The sequence below is a fragment of the Battus philenor genome, unplaced genomic scaffold (assembly GCF_028537555.1).
Source record: "Battus philenor isolate CCGP_79_NKW_IND1 unplaced genomic scaffold, ilBatPhil1.0.hap1 SCAF_18, whole genome shotgun sequence".
NCBI lineage: Eukaryota > Metazoa > Arthropoda > Insecta > Lepidoptera > Papilionidae > Battus > Battus philenor.
This window is the reverse complement of record NW_027181680.1, coordinates 6,205,148-6,232,667: the sequence shown is the minus strand read 5'-3', so window position 1 is coordinate 6,232,667 and position 27,520 is coordinate 6,205,148. Positions and strand designations below refer to the sequence as shown.

The 27,520-nt window shown below is 32.2% G+C and overlaps 2 protein-coding genes across 3 annotated transcripts; one reads left to right on the top strand and one right to left on the bottom strand.

Annotated features, from left to right (window-relative positions):
• The first annotated feature begins 53 nt into the window (after positions 1–53).
• Positions 54–20,219, top strand: LOC137920350 (uncharacterized). Of its 2 annotated transcripts, none has more exons than XM_068763656.1 (8): positions 54–96; positions 8,015–8,070; positions 8,148–8,282; positions 10,121–10,259; positions 10,443–10,504; positions 11,241–11,375; positions 11,543–11,676; positions 19,659–20,219. In XM_068763656.1, exons 1-7 carry the CDS (start codon positions 72–74, stop codon positions 11,672–11,674), a joined length of 684 nt encoding a protein of 227 aa, XP_068619757.1. In that variant the 5' UTR covers positions 54–71; the 3' UTR covers positions 11,675–11,676; positions 19,659–20,219. The 2 variants fall into 2 exon arrangements, with proteins under 2 accessions (XP_068619757.1, XP_068619756.1); XM_068763655.1 differs by lacking the exon at positions 54–96 and adding an exon at positions 4,727–4,918.
• On the bottom strand, positions 19,969–27,355 carry ix (intersex). The gene is made up of 5 exons (XM_068763657.1): positions 27,080–27,355; positions 26,385–26,446; positions 25,382–25,466; positions 22,724–22,822; positions 19,969–20,364 (listed from the first exon to the last, which is right to left on the bottom strand). Exons 1-5 carry the CDS (start codon positions 27,284–27,286, stop codon positions 20,248–20,250), a joined length of 570 nt encoding a protein of 189 aa, XP_068619758.1. The 5' UTR covers positions 27,287–27,355; the 3' UTR covers positions 19,969–20,247.
• Between the last annotated feature and the right edge of the window lie 165 nt (positions 27,356–27,520).

Below are 27,520 nucleotides of genomic sequence, written 5' to 3'. Positions count from 1 at the left end.
TTGAATTAATCACAGCTAAAATTTCGTTATTTATGTAACACTACCTTCACCGATTTTGTAAAACTGCCGTAATGACAAGCGCGCAAGAATCTAAGTGTAAGTAAAATCTTATGGAAATGTTATTAAGAATTTTTAAACATAATCAAGATACCTTGACATGCTGTGTATTACAATTTCAACTTACAAAGTACATACTTTATAATGACTGCTTAATCTCCTAGAAATCGAGTTGATTAAAAATCATGGCGCCTTGTGCACAATATTTATTATCAAACGTTTTTTAATTCTCAATTTCTGTATGACAATGTTGGTATTTCTAGGGCTTTATGACATACATTAAATGAACAATTAAAATCAGTTTACTTAGAACAATTTCCTTGCATAATATTTCAGATTCATCTCGTTATTTGCGTATTTGAGATCTTTAACCTTATTTTTATTGCTCATAAAGCTAAAGTCATACCAGGTCATTATCTCAACTATTAGACATACTCCATTTACTAGTAATTACCTACTGCTTATCATTATCAAATACCCTGTAAACACAAAAATATTCCTATGTTTATAATTTAGCCATTAATTTTAGAATACATTAGCATTTTTATTACTAAAATTTCATTTTAATCTCTATCGCAAGCTTTTAGAAAGCGTGAAGTAAAAGTACGTTATTGTTATAAATGCTTTTAATTTAATATACCACAGAATATAATATTGTTTTATAATTGTCATCATTTCAGCCGTTGTCCGCTCCTGAATAGGCTTCCAATAAAATAGATATTGTCATAAAAAGTATTTCTAATGGCAAGGCTACTTTATCAAAACAGTAATATAATTTAATTAATAGTTTATTTGTTAACAAATTATCATTACTAAGTTTTATCGGTAACCAGATTAAAAATTTACTCAATTTCATCAATCAAGGGAATTAGTTAGCCCTAGTGTACATTGAAACTTGTCATAAACTTTCGATACGCGAATAATCGTATTAATAAATTTAAATTGTAGCTCATTTATACTAACACACATGCTCAGCCCTAATAAGCCCAGGCAGACTCCCAGTAAGTCGTTACCACCTTGGAAACAATGAGCAAACAACCGATAAAACTCGAATAGAGCATATTCCTTTTCCTTGTTATTAAACTATAAGAGATATCAGTGTACGTAATAACGTATTCATATTCTTTTAATAGCTTACGTAGTGCTTGACAATCATAGTTTGAATTTATTTATAGAACAAATACGTTTTGAATGGAATATTGATGCCTTGAACGAAATATATCAATGTAAACTCAAAATAATCTCCAGGTCAATTGATTGGTCGATAATGTCAAGTAAGGAACAATAACGTATACATTTAAAGTTAGGTACTAAGTAAATTATATAGATTATAATTCTTAACTAGATAATACACAAAAGCGCTTACTAAATTTTAGTTAACATATGTTGCTTTTATTAAATTGTATTAAAAATGTACCATAAGTTTCAATAGAAAAGAAGAATATGTGCGGAAATTTAAATTTATAAAACAAAAATCTGCGATTAGTTCAGATTAATATTTGGATAGATATTTGTCTGTAATAATCTGGTTACTTTATTTTTTCATATAGGTGAGTAAGTTATGTACTACTGTGATCTTTGATAGCCCATCAGAAGAAACATTACTTGCCTGGCTTGATAGCGTCGTATCAACTAAAATTCTTAATGCTTTCACTCATTCGCAGCATCGATTTGAAGGATAAATATCGGCCATTTTGTTCCTATGTAAAACCGTAGACTACTACTAGACTCTGCTAATGCAACTAACTTCTTCGGCCTCTCCACGGGAACTCTGGTAACCCGTAATCCCCAATCCGTCACCTACAGTTCAAGGAGGCCAAGAGAACTGGCCTTTTTCAGTTCCCTATAAAAGATCTATGGCTCTGCCGTTCACTAGAAGACGATTATTGCCCACTGCACCACTAACGGTGCATCCGCGGTGCGACCCACCATAGTTGCGGACTGTTTTACTGTTTCTCCACTAATCGCTTGCTTTCGGTGCGGAAACAGAGACAGACTCCCAATCACCAGCTCAACAGCCTTCCTATTCGCCTCTGAAATTATTTCGTCTAGCCCACTTAGAGTGCAGCCACTGGCCAGCCTAATTATCTCTAGCTGGCGATGTAGGTTCCCCTTAGCTGGTCACGGCTACTAAGCCTCCCGGTACGTGAACTACTAAATTTGATTCAAGTTCATATCAAATGAGAATAAATACTTTTCATGTTGTACATCACAAATGAATAAACGAAAATAATATAAAATATAGAAGCTAAGACAGTCAAACTGTGAATTTCGACGCAAACGACACTTGTGAATGATCAAAAAATATTAAACGTAAAAATGACGTACCATTTCGTCATGTTTGCATCTCAGGTATTGTGTAGGTATATTTAAAGCATTTTGTTTTTAAAACTTTGTAAGTGTTATCACTTATCATCGAGTAATTGCCATGTCTATTCGTCACATTGTAGTACATAAATTAAGCATGTTCTTCTAATAAAAAAATGTTTTACAAATAATATAAAAGCTCTAATAATAAATACACGTAAAACGACAAAGGAACGCATTACAATCTGTACATTTTTTTATTTTACAAAGTCACTGACCGTATCTTCCACTATGTTTATTGTTTTGTTATGTTGTGTTATCACTCTTATTCCTGTCTATGCGACCATTATTGTCAGTAGTTTTAATCTTTTTTTTATACTTACATTCATATTTTTATCAAAACGTAACATGGAGAAATTTTTTCTATAACAATTTAGTTCTGGTTGCATGTGTTGCATCAATAATAATTTAATTATGTAATGTATAATGATTAAGTAACTATCGATGTGCGGAATAATAAAACATTAATTTTTTGTTTATCTAATAAACGACCATATCAGCTTAGTGTTTTACGAGATTTATCAGATGCTGTCGCGCATTGAGCAAAATATTGTTGAGTAACTAAGGCCTTTTTTAAAGTGCAATTCGACTTGATTTACAATTTTTTATTTATATTTTAAGATTCTGTATTTAGGGTCAGGTCTAGGGTTTTAAATGCCCCGGAGATAACAAAATTTTGACGCCCTTACATATAAGAATATACAAATTTAAAAAATAGTAAAGAAAGGTAAAAATATCTCATGAAAATCATGAAATATTTTTTTTTCATATCGCCTCCTCTGAAAATTCGATGATTGTATTCAGTATTTTTGCAGTAAAATTTTTATCTTAACGTAAATGAAGAAAAAAATATTTATTCAATATTAAAAATTTTAACAGGATTTATATTGATTGATAGCCAATTTTTCTAAAATAAAAAATATTTTTGACTATACTCTACTTCGCAGAGTGTTATAGTTGTGGAGAAGAAGCAGAAAGATACTATATAACAACGCATCGTTTTAAAAGTTATGTATAAAAAAATCAAACAAACAAAATTATTGCCGAGGATGCTGGCCATTTAAATATTCGTTTATTAATAATAATAATAATATGCCATTTTGTCAATTTATTTTTAATATGGATTTTGAATTTAATAAATGTTGATTTAATAATGCTTTACGGAATTTTATTAAAAATCTAATTGCATTTACAACGGATTTTTTGTAGTGGACATTTTTATAGCCAGTTCTTCGTGGTGCCTTATAAATAGACTATGGACGTCCCCTATTTTTTTTGAGTATGTGTGGAAAGCCTCGCGGCTATTACATACGAAATGCTTTTAAAGAATGCTTGTATTGACAAAATAAGATGGTTATTTATTTACCCGTAAGAATTGTTTATGGTGCTATAAAGGGTACCGTGCAGCGTAAAGAGATGCACGCAATTTGATGTGGTGACGTTTTTTAACGCGGTGTTCTGTTGCGACGCCGTTCTTGAAGCCGAGTTTCACTTTGCTTAGGGAGTGCCTTTGGTCAGGGCGCGGCGGTTAAAAGTAAAGCAATTATGTGCAGCTTACACTTTGGTAGCTACAGTACAAATAACAATTAAGATCATTTTCGACCCACAAATAGACTTTAGTTCGGTCCTGTCCTCTCGGGCGGGTCCCTTGAATGTGAATGTTATAAGTTTCTTAGTGACAACCAGATCCGGGATCTACCGTGGAGGGTTCTGTCATTTCAAGGAACGTGTACTTCTAAGCTTAAATAAATGAGAAATTGACTCGAAACGAAGTACCTAAGAGAACCCCTGAGATTACAAGTAAAGCACTCCAAATGAAGCACCTACTGCGTTCTGTCATCTACAGGCTTATCGCGTTAAAACAATCTCTATCCTATTACTTAATGAATGTACAAGTAAATTAACTAGGTCTTACATTAATTTACTATATAACAATTAAAAGGATGACAGTGGGATACCGCCCGTTTCCTTCTTCGTTGACGAGGAATATAAAAGCCAGTTTTGATCTGTCTCATGTATACCACAAAGATTCTCAGTGTGCATTAAATAAAAAAAAACATTATTCTAACTTTTAAAAAGAAAAACTAAACAATGCTATACAATGCCTAAAAAGTTGATTTCTTATGAGATATTTTACTTGCAAATATTAATTTTACTTCTTCGATACATTATGAAAATATGAAGCTTTTCGAAAAAGTACTGGAACTTAATAGAACAGTGTCCGTTAGCGTTGCAGTGATTAACATCGCATGTTATTCCAACAAGCCGACCTCATGTCGATCGATAAAAACAGTTGATGATGTTTACTTTGCTGCAGTCGCATCACGAAGCTCGCAGGAAGCGCACGCGCAAGTAACGCTAACCAATCGCGCCGGCCAGACACTCGTACAATAATCCGCGATCTTCAAAATGGAACTCAATTTCATAACGGCATTAATAAAACACGATGTGAACCACAATGTGAAAAAGTGCTTCAAGTCAAAAAAGCCATTCAGTAAGTGTCAATTTGATAATTTAATAATATCCTTTGCTGTGATATACCCACAAATTTACATTAAAGATATAAAAATGCTTACGAGTATTCACAACTGGTGAAACTATATAATAGTGATAAGTTATACTTACGGTACTTAATTCCTGTACATATTTAGGAATGATATTTAAAAAACAAAATCTATATTATTATACAGTCAGTAAGTTAGTTTACGAGACAAGCTTATGTATATTTAAAAACTTTTCTCGAATATTTAATAGATCTATTATATTTGTCTTAATATGTTTTATATGTCACATTATTTCTCTGCATTATATCGCATTTATGTCATATATAACTTCTGTTCCTTTAAAAATGGTAAAAGTCATTTAAGAATTTTCGGCCTCTTACCGTTGCGAAGAGGTAATAACGTTTGCTATAAGTGAAGAGATGTTTCAGCTCTTTCGGAGTCCCATGAATCTACTTCATGTTAAACGGCTCTTGAATGATATCCTAGCCGAGGTCTCGTCTCCTGAGATGGCTAGGATATGGATTCCTGAGTCCATGTGCACGTTTGCGTGGAAAGACCAACGGCCATCACGGTAAAAAACCGACAGCTCAACTCGGTTCCTGAGAGAACCCTCGTAGAGCACGATTATTTTAATTATAGGTCAAGTACGTTAAGGGCTTTTTCAACTGAAACTCAATGAAGCCATGGATGCCAAAGGCCAAATATCTACAAACAATAAAAAATCATTATCATTTCGGCAGGGCCACTTAAGTCTCCACCATAGGTTTCTGAAAGGATCGGATGAATATGACCTGCATCTAGCGTCTTCCAACCCACAACAAACTGAAAATGGATCTATTCAATTCTCCCATCATCATATCATCGTCTACTACAAAACAATGTTCATGCAAATATTGGTTATTACCATTTATTGGGTCAAAATCTTTCACTTTTTAAATAGTGAGTTCAAAGTATTAAGACAATATTTAATTTAATGTTACAAATAATGTAATGTGATGCAATTAAATTTCTGTTTAAATCCGTTTCCCAAAAAATAGATTAAACTAAACAATTGAAAGACCCTTAAGGTCAACGCCCTGGTATTTTTATAGTCGGTAAATAACTCCGCATAATGAACTACAATATCTAGGATTCAATGTTTGCATGTTATCTATTAGTTCAACCGCCTAATTGTAACGTTTCTGTCTTGTCATATGTACGTGACTACACGAACGTAAGGTTAATATCGAAGTCCAAACTTATTTTCGTATAGAAACTGGTGTTTGCTTCCAATGGACGCATCAAGGAGCCTATTTTATTACATCATTAGCTGATTTACTTTTAAGAATTACAAATTGCTCTATAACTATACGATGGGCCTTAATTAAGTTCACATTTGAAAATAATATAAAAGAATACAGGTTTAATGAATGAACATTATTAAACAAAGGATAGAATGTATTTTTTTTAATTAAAACGTCAAGGTCTTCTTCAGATCTTCCGATATATTCTTCCACACAGAAGGTTTAAAAAATACGCTAGCAAGTCATTGGAACCGCCATCATTTCTTCTCCAGTTTCGTTTAGGTTAACAATTGTTATTAGAAGGTTACAGAGTTTCTGTTCGTGAGAAATTACATCAGGACTTCGTAGCCCCTCGATGTCACCTTCGATATGATTTTTCTTGGGAATATTTTACGTACAACCTACACGTTGAGCTTGATGTGTGACAAGTGGCCTCGTTCTGCAGAAACCAAGTCATGGAATTGTACTCATTTAACACTTGAACTTTGGTTACAAAGTTGTTTAGAGAACAAAAGTGAAGTTTATTGTGACTTACCCATTTTCGTTACTCGCGTTAAAAGTATTAATTTTACGAGTATGTTAAGATAATTTCCACAGGTGGAGAATGTCAAGTAATTTGTTTTTAAAATTGTATATTCGCTAATAAATTTTATCAAATTAATTGCGTCTGTTGATAATCTTTGACATAACTCTAAGTCTTTTACGTCAAATGTTTAGTCTCTCCGAAAGGTATCTTTCACCTAACCATAACTTTCCCCCAATTTCTTCCTCGTAACATTCTACAATCTTAACCATTATCTATAAAAAAAATTTAGACCCTTTCATCAAATATTGATTTGCAGGACGAAATGAAGTTTTTTACATTCTTCAAACGAAATAACATATCAAGAGCAGGCTTGATTAGTGTCTCGGTAGAAATCTAGATCCCTTGTAAGACAATTTTTATTACCTTCGAGGTTTTTATAGAATTTTGATTGCATTCGTGGCCTTAATTCTCTGTTATGTTAACTCGGCCATAGCTGCAACTTCACGGCAATGCGGATATTTTTCGAAAGGCCTTATTTGAGATCGGAATTCTTTTCGGAGAAAAAAGTCGATTTCAATTAAGGGCCTTAATACTTTAAGGCCATCAACTAAGTAAAGTGGTAGCCATCTGTCATCACTTTACTTAGGTGATGGCAATTTGGCGAAAAATAATTTTTATAGCGTTGACTTTAAAGGGCGGACATCGCACAGTTGTATTTTTCTGACAAGAATTCTGACTGGTACATATTCAGACTTTACAAAATCTTGAGCGGAAACTAGCTCCTCTTTTGGTTTCTATACCCTGAGATTTAAAATATTCATGATCATCATTACAACCGAAAGTCTGATCTACTGCATAGGCCACCTTTATAGATATCCAATGGGACCAGTTGGAAGCGGCCTGCACCCAGTGTCTTCCGATAATTTTAACAAAGTCGACTGTTGATTTTGTGGGTTGATGTCCGACGCAGTTGTTCCAGGTCTGTAGTCACCATTCCAGAACCTTAAGACTCCAGCGGCTACAACTTAGGGTTTAAAAAAATATCTAACAATTTAATACACGGGATTTTTATGTCAAAGTCAGATTACGGTTGCAGACGGGCTACATCCTCACGTTAACGGCGAACGCTACGACATGTGTCGCCACTTTCTCTTGTAAAATTTTTTAACATTTACATTACAAAATGAAAGGCATATTTATTTCGTATGTTAAATTTTATGTAAATATTTAATCAAGTTGTATGTAAATTTTATAAATTTAAACTGTTTTTGTTACAGTAACAAGAAAAGAAGAAGTAATGGCGATCAAAAGTAAATTCCCTACTAAAATTCCGGTAAGTTTATTAAATTTATTGTAGTATTCGATTAAATGCAATCAACAGTATAATCTAAACATGTACTGTCTTTACAGCTAATTGTCGAGAGGTCCCCAAAAGAGAGAAATTTGCCAGCACTAGATAAGTCAAAGTTTCTTGTCCCAGAAGATATCACTATGTCACAATTTCTCGTCATTATACGAAACAGGATTAGAATTAAACCCAATCAAGTAAGTTCGAAAACATTGACTATGTTTATGTAATAAATATGTATACCACATAATCAGCAACAAAAATTTGCAGTTATACAGGGTTATTGGTTATATTTGGTGAAAAGGTCAAAGCGGGTGAATGTATAGCTCATTTTCAGAGAGTTAATGTATACACACCTTATCTAAAAAATATTTCTTCCGATATAATTACTATACGTAATGATAATATATTAAGAAAACCTTTTTTAAAATTCGGGATAAAGTTAATTATTATTTATTATCTATCCCAACAGACTTTGTACAATTAGGAGTTGTCAGCCAGTTGAATTCCAATAGAAAAATATATTAATGTAATATTTTTCAGAGGGACCACTTTATGTAGAGTGATTAGAAATAGTTTTAAAATTTTCAAAACTTTTTGCTGATGCATTCACCAATTTAAAGCCCTTACATCTATATTCGATCATCCTGTAGACATAGTACTAAAATATCTACGTGTTTATTCCATTGAATTTGTTTTATCTACACAAGTAATTCCAATTACCGTAATAAACATGTCATATATAATTAACATAATAAAAATAAATAACCAAAGCCAGCCAGGGTAAAAAGTTCTTAAAACAAAATACGTTTTATTAATTAAAATTTCCTATCTTCTATAAAAAAAAAAGTTGAGTCTATTTTTTGTCTATATGATCTTTAATTAGGGAAAAACATATCTTATAAAAAGTTTTTGTATCGGTTACATATAATCATTAATCTTTAAGTAATTGTGCTATTAACATCTAATTTTTATTGCGAAATTTGACATCAAGTCTTATAAATTCCTTTCTCTAAACTATATAAAATTGGTAGCTTTTTCGTAGGCTCACATCGTGAAGGATTTAAAAAAAAATTGGTTTTAGAACAATACCGTATGTGTTTCTAGTGAGCTCTTCGTACGTCAAAATGTATTTGGAACCCACTTAAGTTAGGTTATAGTTGAATGCTGTTATAGAGCAGCTTATCAAAAAAAGAATGAACTTGATTATTTTTCCTATTAAATTAAATTGCAATCTTCTAACATTCATCTTATGACGTACACAAGATATCACTGTAAATGATCCTAGGTGAATAAATTAATAAATAACCTTAAGTCAATACATGAAACCATAACAACTAATATCTAGTTATACAACAATATCAATTATATTAATAATAATCGACGAATACGTCAGCGTATGAATGTGATAATTAATTTAAATGGCCGATATTAATAAGATCGCGAGGACGGCGTTACTAGATAAGTGAAATAAATTGAATCGAAAACATTGCTAATACTTAGATGTCAATTGAGAATAGAATCAAGCAACTAGTCATGTGCTCTGCGTGTAAAAGAATCGTAATCCCCACATAAACGTATTCATTTGGTCATTATCTTTTTTAAATTTCGAAGCGGATGCTTTTTAAAAACACATACGCGTTCGAATAAACCAAACTGGTAAAATTAAAACAATTAGTCCTATCATAGACCTCCTAAAAGTCATTAAAAAAACGTGTTGACTAAGCGCCATAAACGCTCTGCTGCCTCAAACCCATTAATAAATATTTATCCAAAAAAAAACTCAAACGAGCAGCTTATTTGGGTTTTTACCTTATCTGTCTTTTGAAAACTGCTAAAATACCTCTAAAGAGAAAACAAATTTTGTTCATTGAAAGCGCCAAATTATAAAGATATTTCCAGAGGACTCTGTCCTTACCGTCCATCTTTCAACATACCTGCTCAATCTATCGAGTGATGCGAAAGCTAGCAAGCGAAAATTAATTATAAAAAAATTATATGATTTGAAAATATTTTATTTTCTTTTTTCTAACAGGCACTATATTTAATAATCAACAACAGATCTATGCTGAGCATGAGCTTAACAATGGCACAAGCCTACGAAAATTTTGGCGATGAAGACGGTTTTCTATATATTACATATGCGTCTCAAGAAGTGTTTGGATACCAAGATGGTAAGTAAAACGATAAAAAATATTAAATATCGCTTTTTGTACCCCATTGCCCCTTATAATAATAAATTATCTTCGTAAACAAAAATTGTATCACATAAATTAGATAAGAGCTACAACAATGTATTTATTTAAATACGGTTTTACAATTAGTAATTAAAATTGTGTGGATCTCTTTGTTGACAGACATGACCGGCCCCAGTCAAGAGGTTCAAGTAATAAGGGATCGATTTCCAAATAAAATACCGGTAAATATTACATCGTTATTTCAAACGCAATATATATATACAAATACATGCTATATAATAAATTGTCAATTATCATTATAATATATATACATGGTATATAATAAATAGTCAATTCGCTAATTTTTTAAAATTAATATTCATTTACGTATGTATATAGTTTTTATTATATAATATTATATGGCAACTCGTACTATAAATACTGCATACGAGTAGAAAACGTCATGTCATGTAATAACAAATGTGATACCCCGGTAACAGAAACAGTCTACAGTTTTTTGTTTTTAATTTGATAATAAATACTACAGAATATATCAAAATAAAAAGTCAATTTATACTCTGAATAAAAAATTAAATACATTAGTAATATTTTACATGGATTATTATTAAAAAAAATATTAAATATTTATTGAACTTACATTTGTTTTTATCTGTTTTTTTTTATTTAATTAAAAATAAAAGGTGAAAAAAGGAGCGTCATGTTAAACATAATCTTTCTATTCTGTTACAATGATTGTACTAAATATTTAACTAATAAATTCAACTCTATTACCTAGAAATTAGTTAGTATCTTTTGATTAATGATAGTATATTTCTGGAGACCAAAATCTTTTCGGTTAAATGGTCAATTTTTTAGTAATCATCTTAAGTATTTTGTAGGGCCATTTATTTTGTAATAATTTAAAGTTATCTTAATAAAATTTTAGTAAAAATAATCACAATTTTTGTTTTTGAACAGCTGTACGTAGAGCGATATTCAAGAGAGAAGGAAGTGCCAATTCTTGGAAGGAACAAGTTCCTAGTGCCACAAGAACTCACCATGTCCCAGTTCCTGTATATAATAAGGACAAAGATGAAATTGAGGGATTCGCAGGTAAATTTACATTTTTGTACCCGATGCGAAATTTGGTCTTAAATGTATGTTTTACGGCTAAAATTATGATGATGATGATGATGTTACTTTTAGTCTATGGATTTATTTCCGAACATATAATTTGTTTTTCATGTAGTATTGATAGTTAACATTTATTTTACAATTAGGCGCTGTATTTATTGGTGAACGACAAAGTATTGGTGAGTCACAGCATGACGATGGCACAAGCCTACCAACAGTTTCGCGGGCAAAACGGCTTTCTCCACATCACATACGCAGCGCAACAAGTATTTGGCTAAACGTAAGTTATATTAAATTTAAACTACACATAAACCTTTTATGGTTAAACATAATTAAAACCAATGTTATTTATTTATTTATATTACTATCCACTTAGGTGCATTTACAATAACAGAGCTCAATTTTATCAAAACTAAAATTAACTTACGTGCTTACTTACAATCGCTTTTCCTCGTACACTGCTGCCTGAAAGCAGAAGGCGCTTAGCCTATTTAAACCTCCTAAAGTAGCGAAGATTCAGCTCCCTGGGTAGCTGCGACACGTGTCCCTGTATATTGCAATATCACCGTATTCTCTTGTTTCCTTCAACTTTAAACGAGCTTATAAGATGGTCCAAACATGCCAAGATCTGAGAATAACACAAAACAGATTCGATTGGGTTGTTTTGTGTTCATCTTCCTAAGTATCCTTTACGTAGCAACGATAGAATCAACTCGAAAGTTTATTAAAAATATTTATTAAAAACCTTGGCGTTGTGATAGACTTTTTTACGACTTTGATAAGTTTTTTTTAACTAAACAATTTATATTTGTTATGTGGTAATTCAGACTTGACTTATTCTCGGTTGATGTTAATGCTGTTAGCCGTGATTAGCGTCCGTGAATTTAAAAATAAAACAAAAACTGAACGAACGCGTTCCAAGTGCACGTAGTCTTTCGCACGTAGTTACCAGGTCTACCCGAGTAAACTAACTTTTGTTCGCCCACGCTGTTCGCGGTTAGGGAGCGGGCGGTCATTTCTGAATCCGGGTGGTAATTCAAAAACATTACACAGTAGGCTATTGTGACTATTGTCGGTTTAAGTACCTAACATGAATGCTCAAGGTTAAGTAGGCTTAATAATAAATAACGGATATCGTACATAAATATTTTGCAATTGATATAAAGTTTGCAACAAAGAATCTGGTTATCGCATTATGTGGAAAGAAAGTCTAATTTTAGATCTCCTCAACCCTTTATCGCTCTCCCGCCAAGGTTAATAAAGTAAATGTGAAAACAAGTCTTATCATGGCCTGATTCGATTTATTCTAGTACTTATGTGTAAAGCTCAAAGCTTTAAGTAGTTGAATGTATAGCTTATATTTAAGCAAAAAACTTTAAAACTCTCACATTCCTCTGAAATACGTTACATTCATTTATTTTTTCTATTGGAATGCGACAGGCCAATAACTTCTGGCAATATAAAGTCTGCAGGAACAAATAGAAAACAATAATTAATTTTAATATGTAGTAATTCGAATTTTGAAAACGCTTTTTCTGACTTTGTTATCATTTCGTTATTTATCATTTTTAAATCCATTGTTTTTTATATACATTAATTGACAGTTAATGAGCTATGCATTTATTCCTTTAAAGTAAAAAGTTGTATCAAATTACGAAACATAAATATTTTATTCTGGTTGAAAATCCTAACCAATCGAGCATAGGTTTGATATTTGAGTGAAACCTAAATTATATGAGATTGCTCACAAACAAATTTCAATAGGATGGGCAGCAGCGTACGATAATACCATGTTGCGGTCGCCAAACCGTCTACCAAGTGTGGCGATTGTAGTATATCCCCTATAGATATTTTTGGGAGAGGCTTATTATGGGCTGAAACGACGATGACGATGTCGAATATAATAAGCAGATTTTATTCGGTTAGTAAAATAATTCTATACGTAAAGTTTTTTGCTAATTATTACGTATTATGAAGCGAACTATAATATCATTTGTTTTATTTATTTTAACTCATGTTTTTAAAAATAAATCCTAATTTTAACTGTTGACTTCAAAAGGCGTAAATGGTTGTTAAGTCAGCACTTACTGCACTTATAAGAAATTTTAAGTATTGACGTATAAATATGTAAATTTTAAATTATAAGACTGAAGCAAAAACTTTTACGGTTACAATTTCTTTTTATCAATAGGGTTGATAAAATTGTTATGCCAGAGAGTGTATATCGTTATCAGACGTTCCAATTTCTCTAAAATACTGTTGCCATTCATGTTTCCGCTTTAGAAGGGCGATTGCACATGTGTTAACTAAACTCTAGTCAATACTGTCTTTCGACCAGATTCAATTTCGCTCAATAACTGGCCATATGTGAATGTTTGCATGAACTATTACCGGTTGAATTACTTATCTATACTGCTTTCTCTTATTTAATGTAAATAAAATTATTGATCAGTATAAATAACAAAATAAATTCTAATGAGGCTATAATGATTAGATAAAAACAAGTTTTATAATGCATTACGATAAATGACTACAGTTACCTTTTTTATTTAGTTTCGACTTTTAATGTTGGTAAATATTTACTCGTGACGGATAATCGTGCTTTTGGCAATATTCTTTTCATATAGCAATCCTAAATGTCATTTTAGGCTGTAAACAACGACGAATATAATAACAGATTTTAGTCTGCTAGTAGAATAATTTAATTAGTAAAGCTTTTTACATAAAAATCATCGCTTGGTGGTAAATAGAATGGTATATTCCGACATAAGAACTAAAGGAAAAATTGAAAGATTAAAAAAACGAAATTACCTATGATATAGGAAAATATGAAAATCAAGAAGACTTATAAAATACAAAATAAAAACATGCACATATGAACTTGAAATATTATACAAGAAAGAAACTTTGTCATGCAAAATCTGCTGACCGCATATTTGATTATATATATATATATGATAAAGTAATTGAATTTAGTAGGGAATAAAATTATTTATGTTGAATTTTACGTAACAATAAATTCGAATACAGTGTGTGCTTTACGTGTACTGATTTATTGGTTTGTTGTCTTCATAACTAGTCAATAAATATCATAACATAACATTGTTGCAGTAGGCATATCGATATGGAAGGAAATACTCGATAATTCTGTACGTGCTTTACTTTAATGGAAAGATGATAAAAATATTGTCTTTATGTCTTTTAATAACATAACACAAATACATTATACATAAATTTTAAACAGTGTAAACATGATTTGTTTATAATTATCAATACGACAGTTATTCTGTGATACAACTTTTTAAAGGTATGTGTTTTGTTCAACATTAGCTCCTTTGTCTTAATATTTATCTCTTTCGTCTAGACTTTATATTTTACTATCTCACGAATTTAATTGTTTTAATAGATTTGCTCGCTCGAATTGTTAGATAACTTAAAAAAACATGAGATAGTTCTATAGTTATTACATGTTCATTTATCTTTATATCTTGTACCTGTTTATGTTCATGCTGCTAGCTCAGAGTTTTTGTAACTTCATCGAAACTGATGGGTCCACGAACTTAACAAAATTAACTAGCCCAATTTTGCCTGTTGAACGAACATGTTAGTACGAAGGTAGACTAAACAAGTGTGAGGGTATAGTGTAATGAGAATAGGTGTATGATGTGCTATGAAAGCAAGTCGTTTAAAGGTAGACTGCGAGTCTTATCTCAGATAGCCCTCGCTGTGCACAGAGGCGAGGGCCGGCGGCCGTTCCCGGAAGCGAAACAGTTTGTGAGCTGAGCGCTGCTTGACTTTAGTGCATCGTCGTCGTGTCTTCGTTTGATGTGTTGTTGGTTGAGTTGTTGTTGTTATGAAGTCTGCGCATGTCGTGTTCTAAGTGACTGAGGAGGATGTGGTGTGATGAGTGGGTTATGAAAATCTTGTAATGAATTTATCTTTGGTATGTATTCAAATGACATATACTGTTTATTATTAAAATAAGATCCTTATATACTCAAACATTTAATACTTTATCATAAACAACTAACGTCCTGTTTACAATTCTTACGTCTCGAACAACACTTGAAATATGTAATCTCTAGTTTCTTAAACTAACACCTTACCTTTGTTTATAATAAATAACTCTTGTTTTGCTTACACTTCCCAAATCATGAACTGCACTTGAAAGTTTTAATCTCTTATTTCTTAAGTGCTTTGTTATAATTTATGTATGGTTAACGGTACTACGTATACGTACAGAATTATTCCCCGTTATAAACGACTCCCAGATCGTTTATAAAGAACTGAAATAATAGTGGATAAATTTCAACTCTTCTCTTTAATCTTTACTAAATGTATTAAATGTCGACTTAATCAATTACTGAATACCAGAATACACAATTAATGAATTCATTCGTTATGTGTACGCGGGTCGAATGTTTAACTCTTCAACTGTGATTAAATATTAAATAACGCCATAACAATACAATATCAGTAATATAGCGTCGAGAACTGCTAAGAAGTACACGTATTCTTTCTTACAATTTTTTACAGAATTCATTACCAGGATTAAACAAAAAAAAACGTGTTTGATGTAGTTATACCTAATATATTTTGCGATCGAAACTGGTACAGTTTACAGATAATTTATTTCTATTCCGTTCAAAACTTTCGTATTTATATTTAATTGTGTTACTATCGTAAAAATAATATTCTAATATCACTAGATGAAATTAATACTCCATAGATTTTTGTTGCGAGGCGTATCAAATAACTCGAAATGTCCCTATCTGCTGGGTGGCTGACCGCTCTAATCAAGTTGCAATAAAGTTGCTATGCTCCGTGTATTTGGCAACAGACTAACTGATTATTATGTTACATTATTAATAACGTTATCACATTAATTTTATCTTAATTCATATTTGAGTTGACATATCCATCAAGCGTTATTGAGCAAGCCAGTGAATAAGTCTCGATATAAATAAAAGGGTCTATGTTACTAGGCGCAAAGACTTTCTATCCAACGTATTGTGTAAGTAAGATATGAAAGTCCTTATTGTACTTTGAACACCCTTTCTATGCCCTTTTTACGCATCATGCATCGATGCTTGATGCAATTATGCCATCCAAAATTATCGAGAGTTTTTTCATAATATTCCGGTTTATATATTTTAATAGATTAATTAGGTAAAATTATTCTACATTAAAATTGACTAATTTTACCTCTGGTAATCCTACAATCCATAGCGATGAGAGCATTTAGCAAAATACTTGCGTAAAAAGTCTGTTCTGAAATTCTTTTTCTTAAATATTCTGTACTAATGTACGATATCAGTCAAAAGCGTACAAAAAAATTATTTCAGTTGGGTTTAAAAACTGTTTGATACGGTACCAAACATTTTAAGAAAGGATTTATAAATCTTAACATTATTACATATAAGTAAACACTGGCACTCAAAAACAAGGGCAAAAAAAAGAGAGAAGAATAATTGTAATTGTAACAAAAAAATTTTTGAGAAGAATGCACAAAATCCATAACCCTGTTTCATTCTTCGCTCAATATCAACTGATAGAGCCGTGGTTCGGCTCTGTTGTCACGAATTGAATGGAAGGCCCGACCTGAGTTTAGGGGACTTTTAGTCAAGTCCCAAGTAGAACCAAGGGGAACTTTATTAGCGACTCTCCGGGAGGCAAAAAAAAACGTCTCTTTCACCAGCATTTATTTCTTTAAACATACACGAATCATTCATTTTAAGTAAATTTAAAACCAGGCAAATTCTGGGCGACGAAAATTTGTTTAATCACTGCCTTTTCACGAACAGTTGGTATCCTTCTTAAACTTTTAAATCTATCTTCTATCTATTTATCTTCACGTTATATATTTTACACATATATATAAAATTAAAACTAATTTATTAATTAAAATTTCTTAAATAATACACTTTTTGAATTCTCTTTTAACCATTAGCAGCTTCGATAAGACGATATACACTATTTAGCTGTGCTTAAAGAAATTTTATGTATCACTACTGGTTGTTTCAAGTTCTTACACTTGGTCAGTTCGGTAGACGAGCAAACATTTCGGTCCTGTATTATTCCACAGGCGGTGCATTAATTTATGTCACAATAATAAGTTTATCGGAGTCGTTTACGAGAACAAACAGTGGTCGCGAGGTGCTCGGATTGTTCCTATACATAATAGATAATATTAATTTATGTCCTTCTATATCAGTATCTTGGCAGCCCCCCGGGGCTTCAAGTGAATCATGTGTACATCTTGTATTATTCCGCACTTTGTCATATTGCTTTGTTTTGTACTTATTTTATTTACGTGTTGGTTTAATGAACTGTCAGCTGATAAATTTGTCTTTAATGTAGTTATTTCCTTTCTTCACTTTAATATACATTTATTTCTCCGTTCAAAAAAGTTTTTTAATAGTGAAATAGATGAGTTTTTAAGAGATTACCCACTTAAACGATCCAAGAGTATGACAGATTAGAAAACTAAGTGAAATAAATAACGTTTTGGCCAGAGATGAGGCTCTTGAAGGTATCCTCGTGCTTAGTTACTTTGTAAGAGGATAAATAACTTCGACGCTTTGCTACCCCAAATAAATGTCAATAAGAAAAAATGGTAACTTTGTTACATCGTCATTGAATCTTCTCATGACTTCTGTTATACTTATTGTGTTGTGTGTAAATGTTCTTTTTAGCCGATGAACTATCACTGATCGGTCTTGCGCTGCCCACGTTCAGCGACTTCACACGATTTTTAATATTACATCGCTCTGCCTAGTGGGGGAGTACACATGCCGCGTCTACCGCCACGTGGTCTCCCAATAAAGAACCTGTCGACCCATACGGCCATCGGTTCCATGAGTGATATATACTTATAACATTATTCTTAGGAAAGGAAATAAATGCTTTTAAATCACTAGGCAATCTAACCTTATCTTTTTTTGGTTTCGAGGAGGAGAGGGATATCCGATGATCAAGATACCCTGCCTCTGTGGGGGAAATATGTAGCATTCCTGTCCACTAAAACTGCGTCTTTTTATTGCCACAATCTTTCGCGCTTTATCTGGATAGCCCGTCCCAGATTCAGTATTGTTCGTGCTAACCCAGAAACTTTCGCGGTGATTGACAATGGTTTCACACCATCATATAGAACACTAGGAGTCATTGTACATTATTTTTTTTCAATAATTTATGTCTGTAAGAATGCCAATTTCTGATATTAAAAAATATTGTTAGTAGCTAATTTTTATTTTCTGGTCTTTAAAAAAAATTGTCGGCACAGTATTATCACGACTAAGGTATTGATTTCTGGTATATTAATGTATACTTGAGTCTCATTTGCAAGCTCACAGTAGCTCAAGCCATGGATGCTATGGTCGTGATTTCTCTACCAGCTCGAATTACGATCGAGAAGACCAGCAGACCAGATGGTGGTAACAACTCAGCGGATTGGTAAAATGAAGTAGCAGTAGGCGGGCCAAATAGCGCGACAAGTTGATGGCTGCCGGGACCACCAAGTACAATTATACGTCGCATATAGGACGTCCATCAACGACTTGCTTCCAATCGGTTCTATTGAAAATCTATGGGGGCGGCTTATGTCCAGCGATGAACTTCCTTGTAAGAGATAAGCGTTGTTGTGATCCGAGGGGTTAAATAATCCGGTCATTTAAAATGATAGTAAATTAGTACTAATTATTATAGATCACATATTAATACGGGTGTAATAGTGAAATACCTTTTATATAATATATCAAGGGTAGCCAAGCGCTTCGGTAGTGCGAGTGCTATTTTTCGAATTTTTTTTTAGCAAGCCGCAATTGAATACGCATTTAAAACACGCAAAAGAATGTGTTTTTTTTTACAAAAATCATATTTGTTGAAACTATTTAAACAAAAGTATAAAAATATGTGTATCGAAGGTAATTATAATGGCACGCGTATATGATAGCACTCATAATACTTAAGATGCCGGTTAGTTAATTATGGTCGTTGTTTCTAATTCGCTAATTTTATGGTAGATCAATAATTATAATTATTCACTAGTAATTTGGTTAGATGTCCCAGGATCTGACATAGGTTATATAAATTTAAATATTGAAACAATTCGACAATCAATCGGAGCCAAAAATACCCGTTCAAAGAGTCGCATGTGGCTCGCAAACCGAAGTTTGGCCGCCCCTGTAATAAAGTAGTCTTGAAATAAAAAATCGCTTAAAGTCAGTTTGAAAACTAATTAAATTTTTATTATCCTTGTTTCAGGTAACCGACTCCAGAAGCGATCGAAAATATGTAACGTTTTTCATTTCATTGAAAACACTAGTGTTCCAGAAGCTAATGCAAAGACTGATAGATATTTACGTCAATTTAATAATAAGTATGGATTTTTTATAAGATGTCATCTACGTTGACTTGTTGCGGTTCTATGTTTATTATCAAGAAAATTAATACATACAAATGTTGCATGTCAATTACAAATTAATATTATTGTGTTATGTATTTAAATTATTTGAAATTCTATATTAATGATTATGTATTTTTATCATTGGAAAAATGTGATCTCAAAATCAAATATTATGTATTATTGTGGTTAACTGTTAATTTAAGTGAAGATTTATTGTATAAAATTGTCGAATTGTATGCCTTTTAACATCTCCTTTAGATATAAGTAAACTAAGTACCTACATGTTCTTTTTTAAAAATAGTCATGCTTAGATATTTTGTAATACCAAAGAATTATTTCTGTATATTATATTTTTATTTACAGCTTATATAACGTTAACACGATACTAGTCTTATGCTTAAATACATTTTTCTTCACACGTCTCTCGAAGTTTTAATTCCTCTCGGGTCATTCTGTTGGTAATATGTTTTGAGCAGCGGCTACCAGCGTGTCGTGGATATCTTTGGCGTATGATATTTGAAGCCGTACTGTGTTTAAATACTGCGGGTATGTCAACTGCGTCTCCTGTAAAAATAACTTATATTGATTTATAAAACCCACCTTTATGATTTTCTTTCACGTAACGTGTAACACAATTTGTTTTAATGTCATTGTTTGTTATAATTGTTATATAGTACACTTGATAAACCGTCGTTTCAGCCCCTAGACGCTCACTGTATGGCATAGGTCGTTCCAAAGATATCGATGGGGTGATATACCATAATAGCAACGCTTGGCAGACGGGTTGACATTTGCAGTGTGAAATTATGGTACGCAGAGGACGCTGCTGCCCATTCTCTGGAAACTTTTTAGTGTAACGTTGATCAATAATTATGTTTAATTAGTAATTGACAAACAAAATAGTCAGACGACATTTTTAGCATCGTCGAAAGACTCCGAATACATATCGCTTTAAACCGGTCTTATTGGAAATCTATGGGGGAAGCCTATGTCTAGCTGTGGACGTTACACTTTCATTGGATGATGACGATTACTGTATTTGATTCAAAAACCGAACGAATGTAATTGCAAATTTTTATCTAAGTAATTTTTTTTATAAACTATGGAGGCGACTTCGACTAATTACTCCTAGTAAAGTTAAAAAAGGAACAGTTATTAAAGTGGTCAGAAGACCTTATTACAATCGTTCAAATTGGACGTCATACGGCTGAAAAGATACAGGTTTTAAATACGAACGTGCTTTCCACAGTAAAACAACACTTAAACGTAACCTTGTGTCATAAATAACAAAATTAAATAGGCGATAATTACGTATATCTTTTTACTTTTACGTTACGTTACAACTTAATATTACTACCAAAATACAAATGCCCATTTATCAGCGTTTAACCAAAATATTGATAAGCCGCATAGAGGAACTAAAAGGTTCCAGTTTACTGACCCAGAGGAAGGCGTGGGCAGAATAGGATAACTGCTGTATATAATCATAATCATCTCATTATCATGAGAGGAATAAATAGGTAACGAGACATTTAAATTTTGTTTAACAGAAACTGAAACATGAAGTTACTTGGATAATTTTTAATATTCGAAAATACAAATTTCAATCAAAGTAATCTTATATTTTAATGTATCTTATTATTTTTTATGAATAAGAAACGTTAATGAAGATGCTCCATTGATGCAACGCCCAAAGCATTGCTTCTAATTGCTGCTATTAGCTATGAAACTTACACAAGCACTTGAAAAGTAAAAATACATGTTTTAAAAATATGGATTGGCAAGCAAAAGACAACGGAAAGATACTCCATGTAAAATTTCCCCTTTAGACAAAAAAAAACGATCCATTAATATAAAGACACTGTTATTTGCGTGGTTGTCTCTGTACTCTCTACTCTCTCTCTGTCTCTCTACTCTCTAAACTACTCGTATTTTTGGACTAACTTTTAACTTGTGATTTGGTGTGTTTTTCTCTTATTCGTTTTTAAAACAGTAAGAAGTACACTAAAAAAAGAAAACAGTAACAAAAAAAACACAGAAAATTGTTTACAATTTTTAACGCCAATGTCTTAATTCTATCTCTCCCTTTCTCTTGCTCACAATCGTGGGATCGAAAGAGTGCTCTATCAACTCTATCCGGCGAATATAGCATAGACCGGGGTGGCCAAGCTTTTTGATTGAGCGAGCCATTGTTCGAAATTTGAAATTTTTTGCGAGCTGCAATTTAATACGCATTTAAAACAAGCAAGCGTATTTTTTTACGAAAATTATATTTATTGAAATTATATGACAAAAGTACAAAATATGTGTATTGACGTTAGATATAACGGAACACATATACGACAGCACTCCTAATAATACTTAAGATGCCGGTTAATTAATATGATCAGCGTTTTCGATTTCGATAATTTCATGGTGGAATAATAATAATTATTATTCACAACAGTAATTTGTTTCGATTGCCCAGGAGCTGACATAGGTCATATAAATAATAATCATAATAGGTCATATATTAAGTATTGAAATAATTCGACAATTAATCGGAGATAAAAATATTCGTTCAAAGATCCACGTTTGGCCTCCCCTGATATAGACGCAAGGACAAGTCGGTCACATAAAATATGTCTAACTTGAACAAAAAAAATAATGATACAACATAACCCGTAAATTAGATTTTAAAGGATTCATTATTCGTTTATTTACTATGGATCTCTAAATAGAAAATATCAAAGTGCTAATGTTATGCATCTGTTTGTTCACATTTATAGCACATAAGATTTAAAAAAGTGTTACAGCAACTTGAGCATATTATTATATCTTTTGAGAGATAGATTAACGATAGATCCTTCGAGAATTTCGGCACGGGAAAATACTTGATTGTGACATACAATGGTTTTAAAAAATCATTTAATAACCAATTTACCTGAGTAGTGGGCCCCGAATCTAGTCTTGATGTATTCACAGTGAGCGGTAGGTAGTGAGCTGCCGATTGAGCTTGCTGTATACACGTTATTGCGGTACGCTGAAACAACAATTACCAAATAACTGAAACACTGTGGTAGCACAGCAGTTGAGGTCTATAAGTTTCGATTGTGGGTTCAATACCCGGAATACAACCTTATAGAATTCACACTTTGTGCATTAATTATTTAGGATTGCAACTGCTCTCAAGTAAGTGGATGGGCAGCAAGGTCCTCTGCGTATAACAATACCATCTTGCGATTACAAATCGGCCTTGCAAGCGTGTCGATTGTGGTATATTCGCCCATTTATACATTTAGAGAGCCTATTCTTTGCAGTGGGCGCCAATAGGCTAAAACGACGAATTGTAATACCCACGTATAGAAATATCGATATTTATCGTTTATACATATAAATTGAATATTTTATTTGACAGTTAAAATATCTAGAATATAAAAATAATAAATTTAATAAACTCGTAACAGAGTCGTAATCCATGCTATATAATAATATTCTGGACTCGTTTCTAAGAATATCCTATCCTAAGGATGATTGTTTTAATATTTAACTTTAATTTTAATTGAAAAATAAATAGATGACAGTGTTAATTAATTAAACAAAAAACAATAAAAAACAAACGATCCATCTTTAAATATATATATATATATATATATATATATATATATATATATATATATCTATAAATATAAATATATATATATATATATATATATCTATAAATATAAATATATATATATATATATATACATATGTATGTATATGTGCGGGCAGCGCAAGACCGGTCATCGTAGCAATCTTTGAGGAGGCCCATACCTTACAGTGGGCGTCTATAGATTAATAAGAGGGAGGAGATATTTTCAACGTCGTGATGAAGTTAAAGATGTACAGTTTTTTCTAATTTTAAATCTAATTTATTATATAAAGAAGGCTATAACATCAAAACCACTATGGTTGCCCAAGAATTCGTTAACTCTTCTTATTTGAACCAGTTTCATGAGTTTCGTACTTCCGGTGTATATTGCTTACGTTAGGCCTTGAGCGAAATGTGATAGTCAATATATCGTTGTTTACAAATTGTGAACATGGATACTGTGTTTAATTATTAACATTGACTTAATGATAATCATCGATTCTGTTATAATATTTACATAATCACGCGATGGTCAACATATGAACTTTATATTATTTGCCAGCTAAGTGATAAAGCGGCCAGAGCATATATCTGCGATAGTGCCATAAGTAACTCTGATTGGCGTTTGCTAGGTCAATAAGTTAATTGTTGCAGTTAGATGCGTCCCCTCCTCCTTTGTTTACATCAACATATTACATAGTAACAAATTAGTGCAGTGTATTTGCAACTCACAGTATAATTGAAAGAAGCCTTCACGAAGATATATCCCGAAATCAGAACCAAGTAAGTATCCTATTTACATTCTGTTTATCGATTTTTGGGTTTATGTTAGATGTGAGACTGCTTGACGTGTAGCTGTGGAGTTCAGAGATAGGGGATGATATGGAAAACTCCTTTCGTAAATTTCTTGCAAAAGGAAAATTTGAATAGTTTTTTTAGGCCCGACTTTCACTGCTTCGCAAATGTCATTGCCGCGGGATCGACGCGCCAGGGCACAGAAGATGCCTAACCTAAATCTTCTTTAAAGGCACGAAGCTCCTTGGTTCGGGCTTCTGCTTGCTATTATTTCATCAGATTTGGTGGTTGCTTAGTTCTTAGATTGCTTCGGTTGACGCTGTATATTGTAACTAGGTACGAGTGGACCTCGGCTTGAGCTCATTAGTGGATAAAATCAGCTTATCATTCCGATACAACGGCGCACCTTGACTTGGTTGGTTGCTATTGCCTGTCTAATAACACTACTATTACTTAGGAAACCGTTTTAAGAAGTGGCAAAAGAAACTCTAACAACCCTTATATCTTGTACGATTGGGGTTGGCGTCCCCTGTGAAATATGATTTGGCTTCGTTTCCGACAAGACCGATTGGTTATCTAAAGGCGACTCTATCGGTGTGCAATAGATTTTCTTATTATCGTAGCGAAAACTCGAGTACTTCTCTGTCTAGCCGTGGTGCGACGCTTGAATGTACCGGGTGTATATAGGTGTCGCATTATAGGTGTGTATGCATTATAGGTGTCGCCACCTACAGTCAGTAAAATATTCCAATTTTAAATGTCTATGCCGTTTAAACATTTGTGCAAAGAAATAAACCGCTATCCAGCTGTCATTCTGTCTCCCTCTATAATTTTTGTTATATCTTCAAAACGGTCACTCTGCAAGATAGAGTATTGGCATCAAAAACCTTGCTATATCTGTGAAGAGCCATTTAGCACACATAATTTTTTTTAAATGAAATGAGTAATTTAGAAAATAATAAAAAATCCGAAGGAACTACAAAGAAGAGGAAATTTTGGAAAAAATTTATGACAATACAATCTTGGCAACCTTCAGTAAAAATTATCAAGTTTAATTTTTTTCCTTATGCGTTTCTGAGTGTTTTTAAGCTATAAAAATGATTAAATTTTTTGAAAAAGAAATTCAAAATGTCCAACATATTTTAGATGACAAATAATCCCAGTTCAACTTACCAAATGCAGTTCCATTTGATCACAGAGTGAAAAGAACTCCTCTAAGTTTTTGTCAAATCTCGGAACTGGATTGTCAATGCCTTTCCTTAAACAGAAAATACTTTTTTGATAACTCTGTTGCTTTTTTATAAATTTGTCGTTTATTTTGCCACATATAATATTTTAAAATAAAAAATATATGTAAGCAATTAATAATTAAAAATAAAATATTCAGATCCACATCATCATCATGGTCATGTCAGCTGATAGAAACCCAATGCAGAACTTCTCCCAAAGATTGCCACAATAACCAGTTATCTAAAGGCTTGATAGTGTTGCTGATAGATCTTGAGGGTGGTTTTCAATCACCGCATCTACCATCTCGAGGTTGTAACAGGATGTTCAGTCACAGTTAATATACTTGGAAGTTGAGGAGATGGTTTCTATGAGATAAATTGTAAAATAATTACAGAGACTTCTACCTCCACACAAGCAGATATACTTTGTTGCCTCACTTGTACAAGCAAGTATAGTTATCCACCTCACTCATCCAATAATATCCGAGATTAATTTACACAAAAATATATTAGGTTGATATTAAAAATTAGGAATCCTAAAAATCTAAATTCTACAGGTGAAATAGAGGCACATCTGAAAATGCATTTGTCAGGTATGCTGATTAATAGCAAGTAAAAATTTTTGCCAATATTCAAAAATGCAACATTGTTTTTTGATAAGTTGTATAATGGATTGACTGTTAGTATAAATTAGTTTACATAAATACTTTTGAACATCCCAATGTTTTCTCCACCAATAAAAAAGATGGTGACAATTGCACCCCCTTAAGGAAAAAAATATAATGTAAAGTGGCAAACTTAAGGAGAGGCCTGTGCCTTGCAGTGGGTTTCTATTGGCTGAAAAGAAGAAAAAGAAAGCAAAAATACCAAGAGTTAACAACAATACCAAAAGTTAAAACATTACCTGATATATGATATATTGATAGTCATATGATTTGCTTACTTACTGGGAATTGGAATCCACATTGTGATTTTGATGTAAAATTTGTGCAGCAGATTTCAAAGTCATCTAAAACAAAATTTATGATAAAATTTAATTATTTAAAATTCTCAAGCCAAATTAACTTGTAATAGGAAATTTTACTTAATCACTTCACACATTTTATGTGCAGTTGTAGACTTTTATTGTAAACTGGCAATATAATATACAAATATTACTAAATTTTATACAGCATTGTAAGTTTGAACATAAAACACACTGATTCTGACTTTGTCTATGAGTAATCACTGGCGCATCAGGTAAGCCAAATTAAATGCTATCCTTTGAATGCATTGATCTAAATTTTATTTCTATGTCTTAGTGTAGGCCATATTCTATGCTCTAATAAACATTATATTTATATTTTATTTATTTCTTTGTTTTATTATGAACAAGAGGTATTTGGCTATTTAATAAAAGACTCATTTCACTAATAATCTCTGATATTTCGGTACTTACTACTACAATTTATTTTGTAATTTTAATGTAAACATAGTAACAATATTTATTAAAGGTAAACCACTATTTACCAAGCAAACTTTTTAAATATTGTTGATTTCGAAGTTTACTTTTTGTGCTAACATTATTGAATTTTTTATTAAGCATATTGTACGTAAAACCGGATAAATATTGTGATTTAAAGGAAATTAAACTTTTACATACGGGAAGAGATTCCCGGAGTGAACCCATTAATGTCTTAACTTTCGATATATTATCCATTTTATCCTGTTGGGGTTGTTGCGGAATAGATGGTTGCATCTGCTGCGGTGACGGTTGTTGCATTATAGGTCCTGACACCGGCAGTTGCATACCGACGTTGGGTTGTGCGCCCACGGGGTTCATAGGAACATGCATATTCATTTGATTCATTTTAAACAATAATTATTATTTAAAATATACGCGAAAATTTGTGCAGATATGTCAAGCAGAGTAAATAATCAAAACGTTGACAACTGAATATATGGTTACCATGTAAAACGCAAAATTAAAAAAAATAACTTTAATCTATTAAAAGTTCCCAAATTTTTAGATCATTCAGAAATAATAAATTATATAAAGTCTTCTGTAGATCTACTTTATCAACAATTTTCTACAAAATTGTTG

What these genes read in the sequence shown, in the direction of transcription:
- ix (XM_068763657.1), bottom strand. Translation starts at nt 27,286, where the DNA reads ATGAATCAAATGAATATGCATGTTCCTATGAACCCCGTGGGCGCACAA. An exon ending in AATGTGGATTCCAATTCCCA is followed by an intron (nt 25,467 to 26,384) that starts GTAAGTAAGCAA and finishes TTTCTGTTTAAG; the next exon opens with GAAAGGCATTGACAATCCAG. An exon ending in ATCAAATGGAACTGCATTTG is followed by an intron (nt 22,823 to 25,381) that starts GTAAGTTGAACT and finishes TTGTTGTTTCAG; the next exon opens with CGTACCGCAATAACGTGTAT.
- LOC137920350 (XM_068763655.1), top strand. Translation starts at nt 4,834, where the DNA reads ATGGAACTCAATTTCATAACGGCATTAATAAAACACGATGTGAACCAC. An exon ending in AATTCCCTACTAAAATTCCG is followed by an intron (nt 8,071 to 8,147) that starts GTAAGTTTATTA and finishes CTGTCTTTACAG; the next exon opens with CTAATTGTCGAGAGGTCCCC. An exon ending in TGAAATTGAGGGATTCGCAG is followed by an intron (nt 11,376 to 11,542) that starts GTAAATTTACAT and finishes TTTTACAATTAG; the next exon opens with GCGCTGTATTTATTGGTGAA.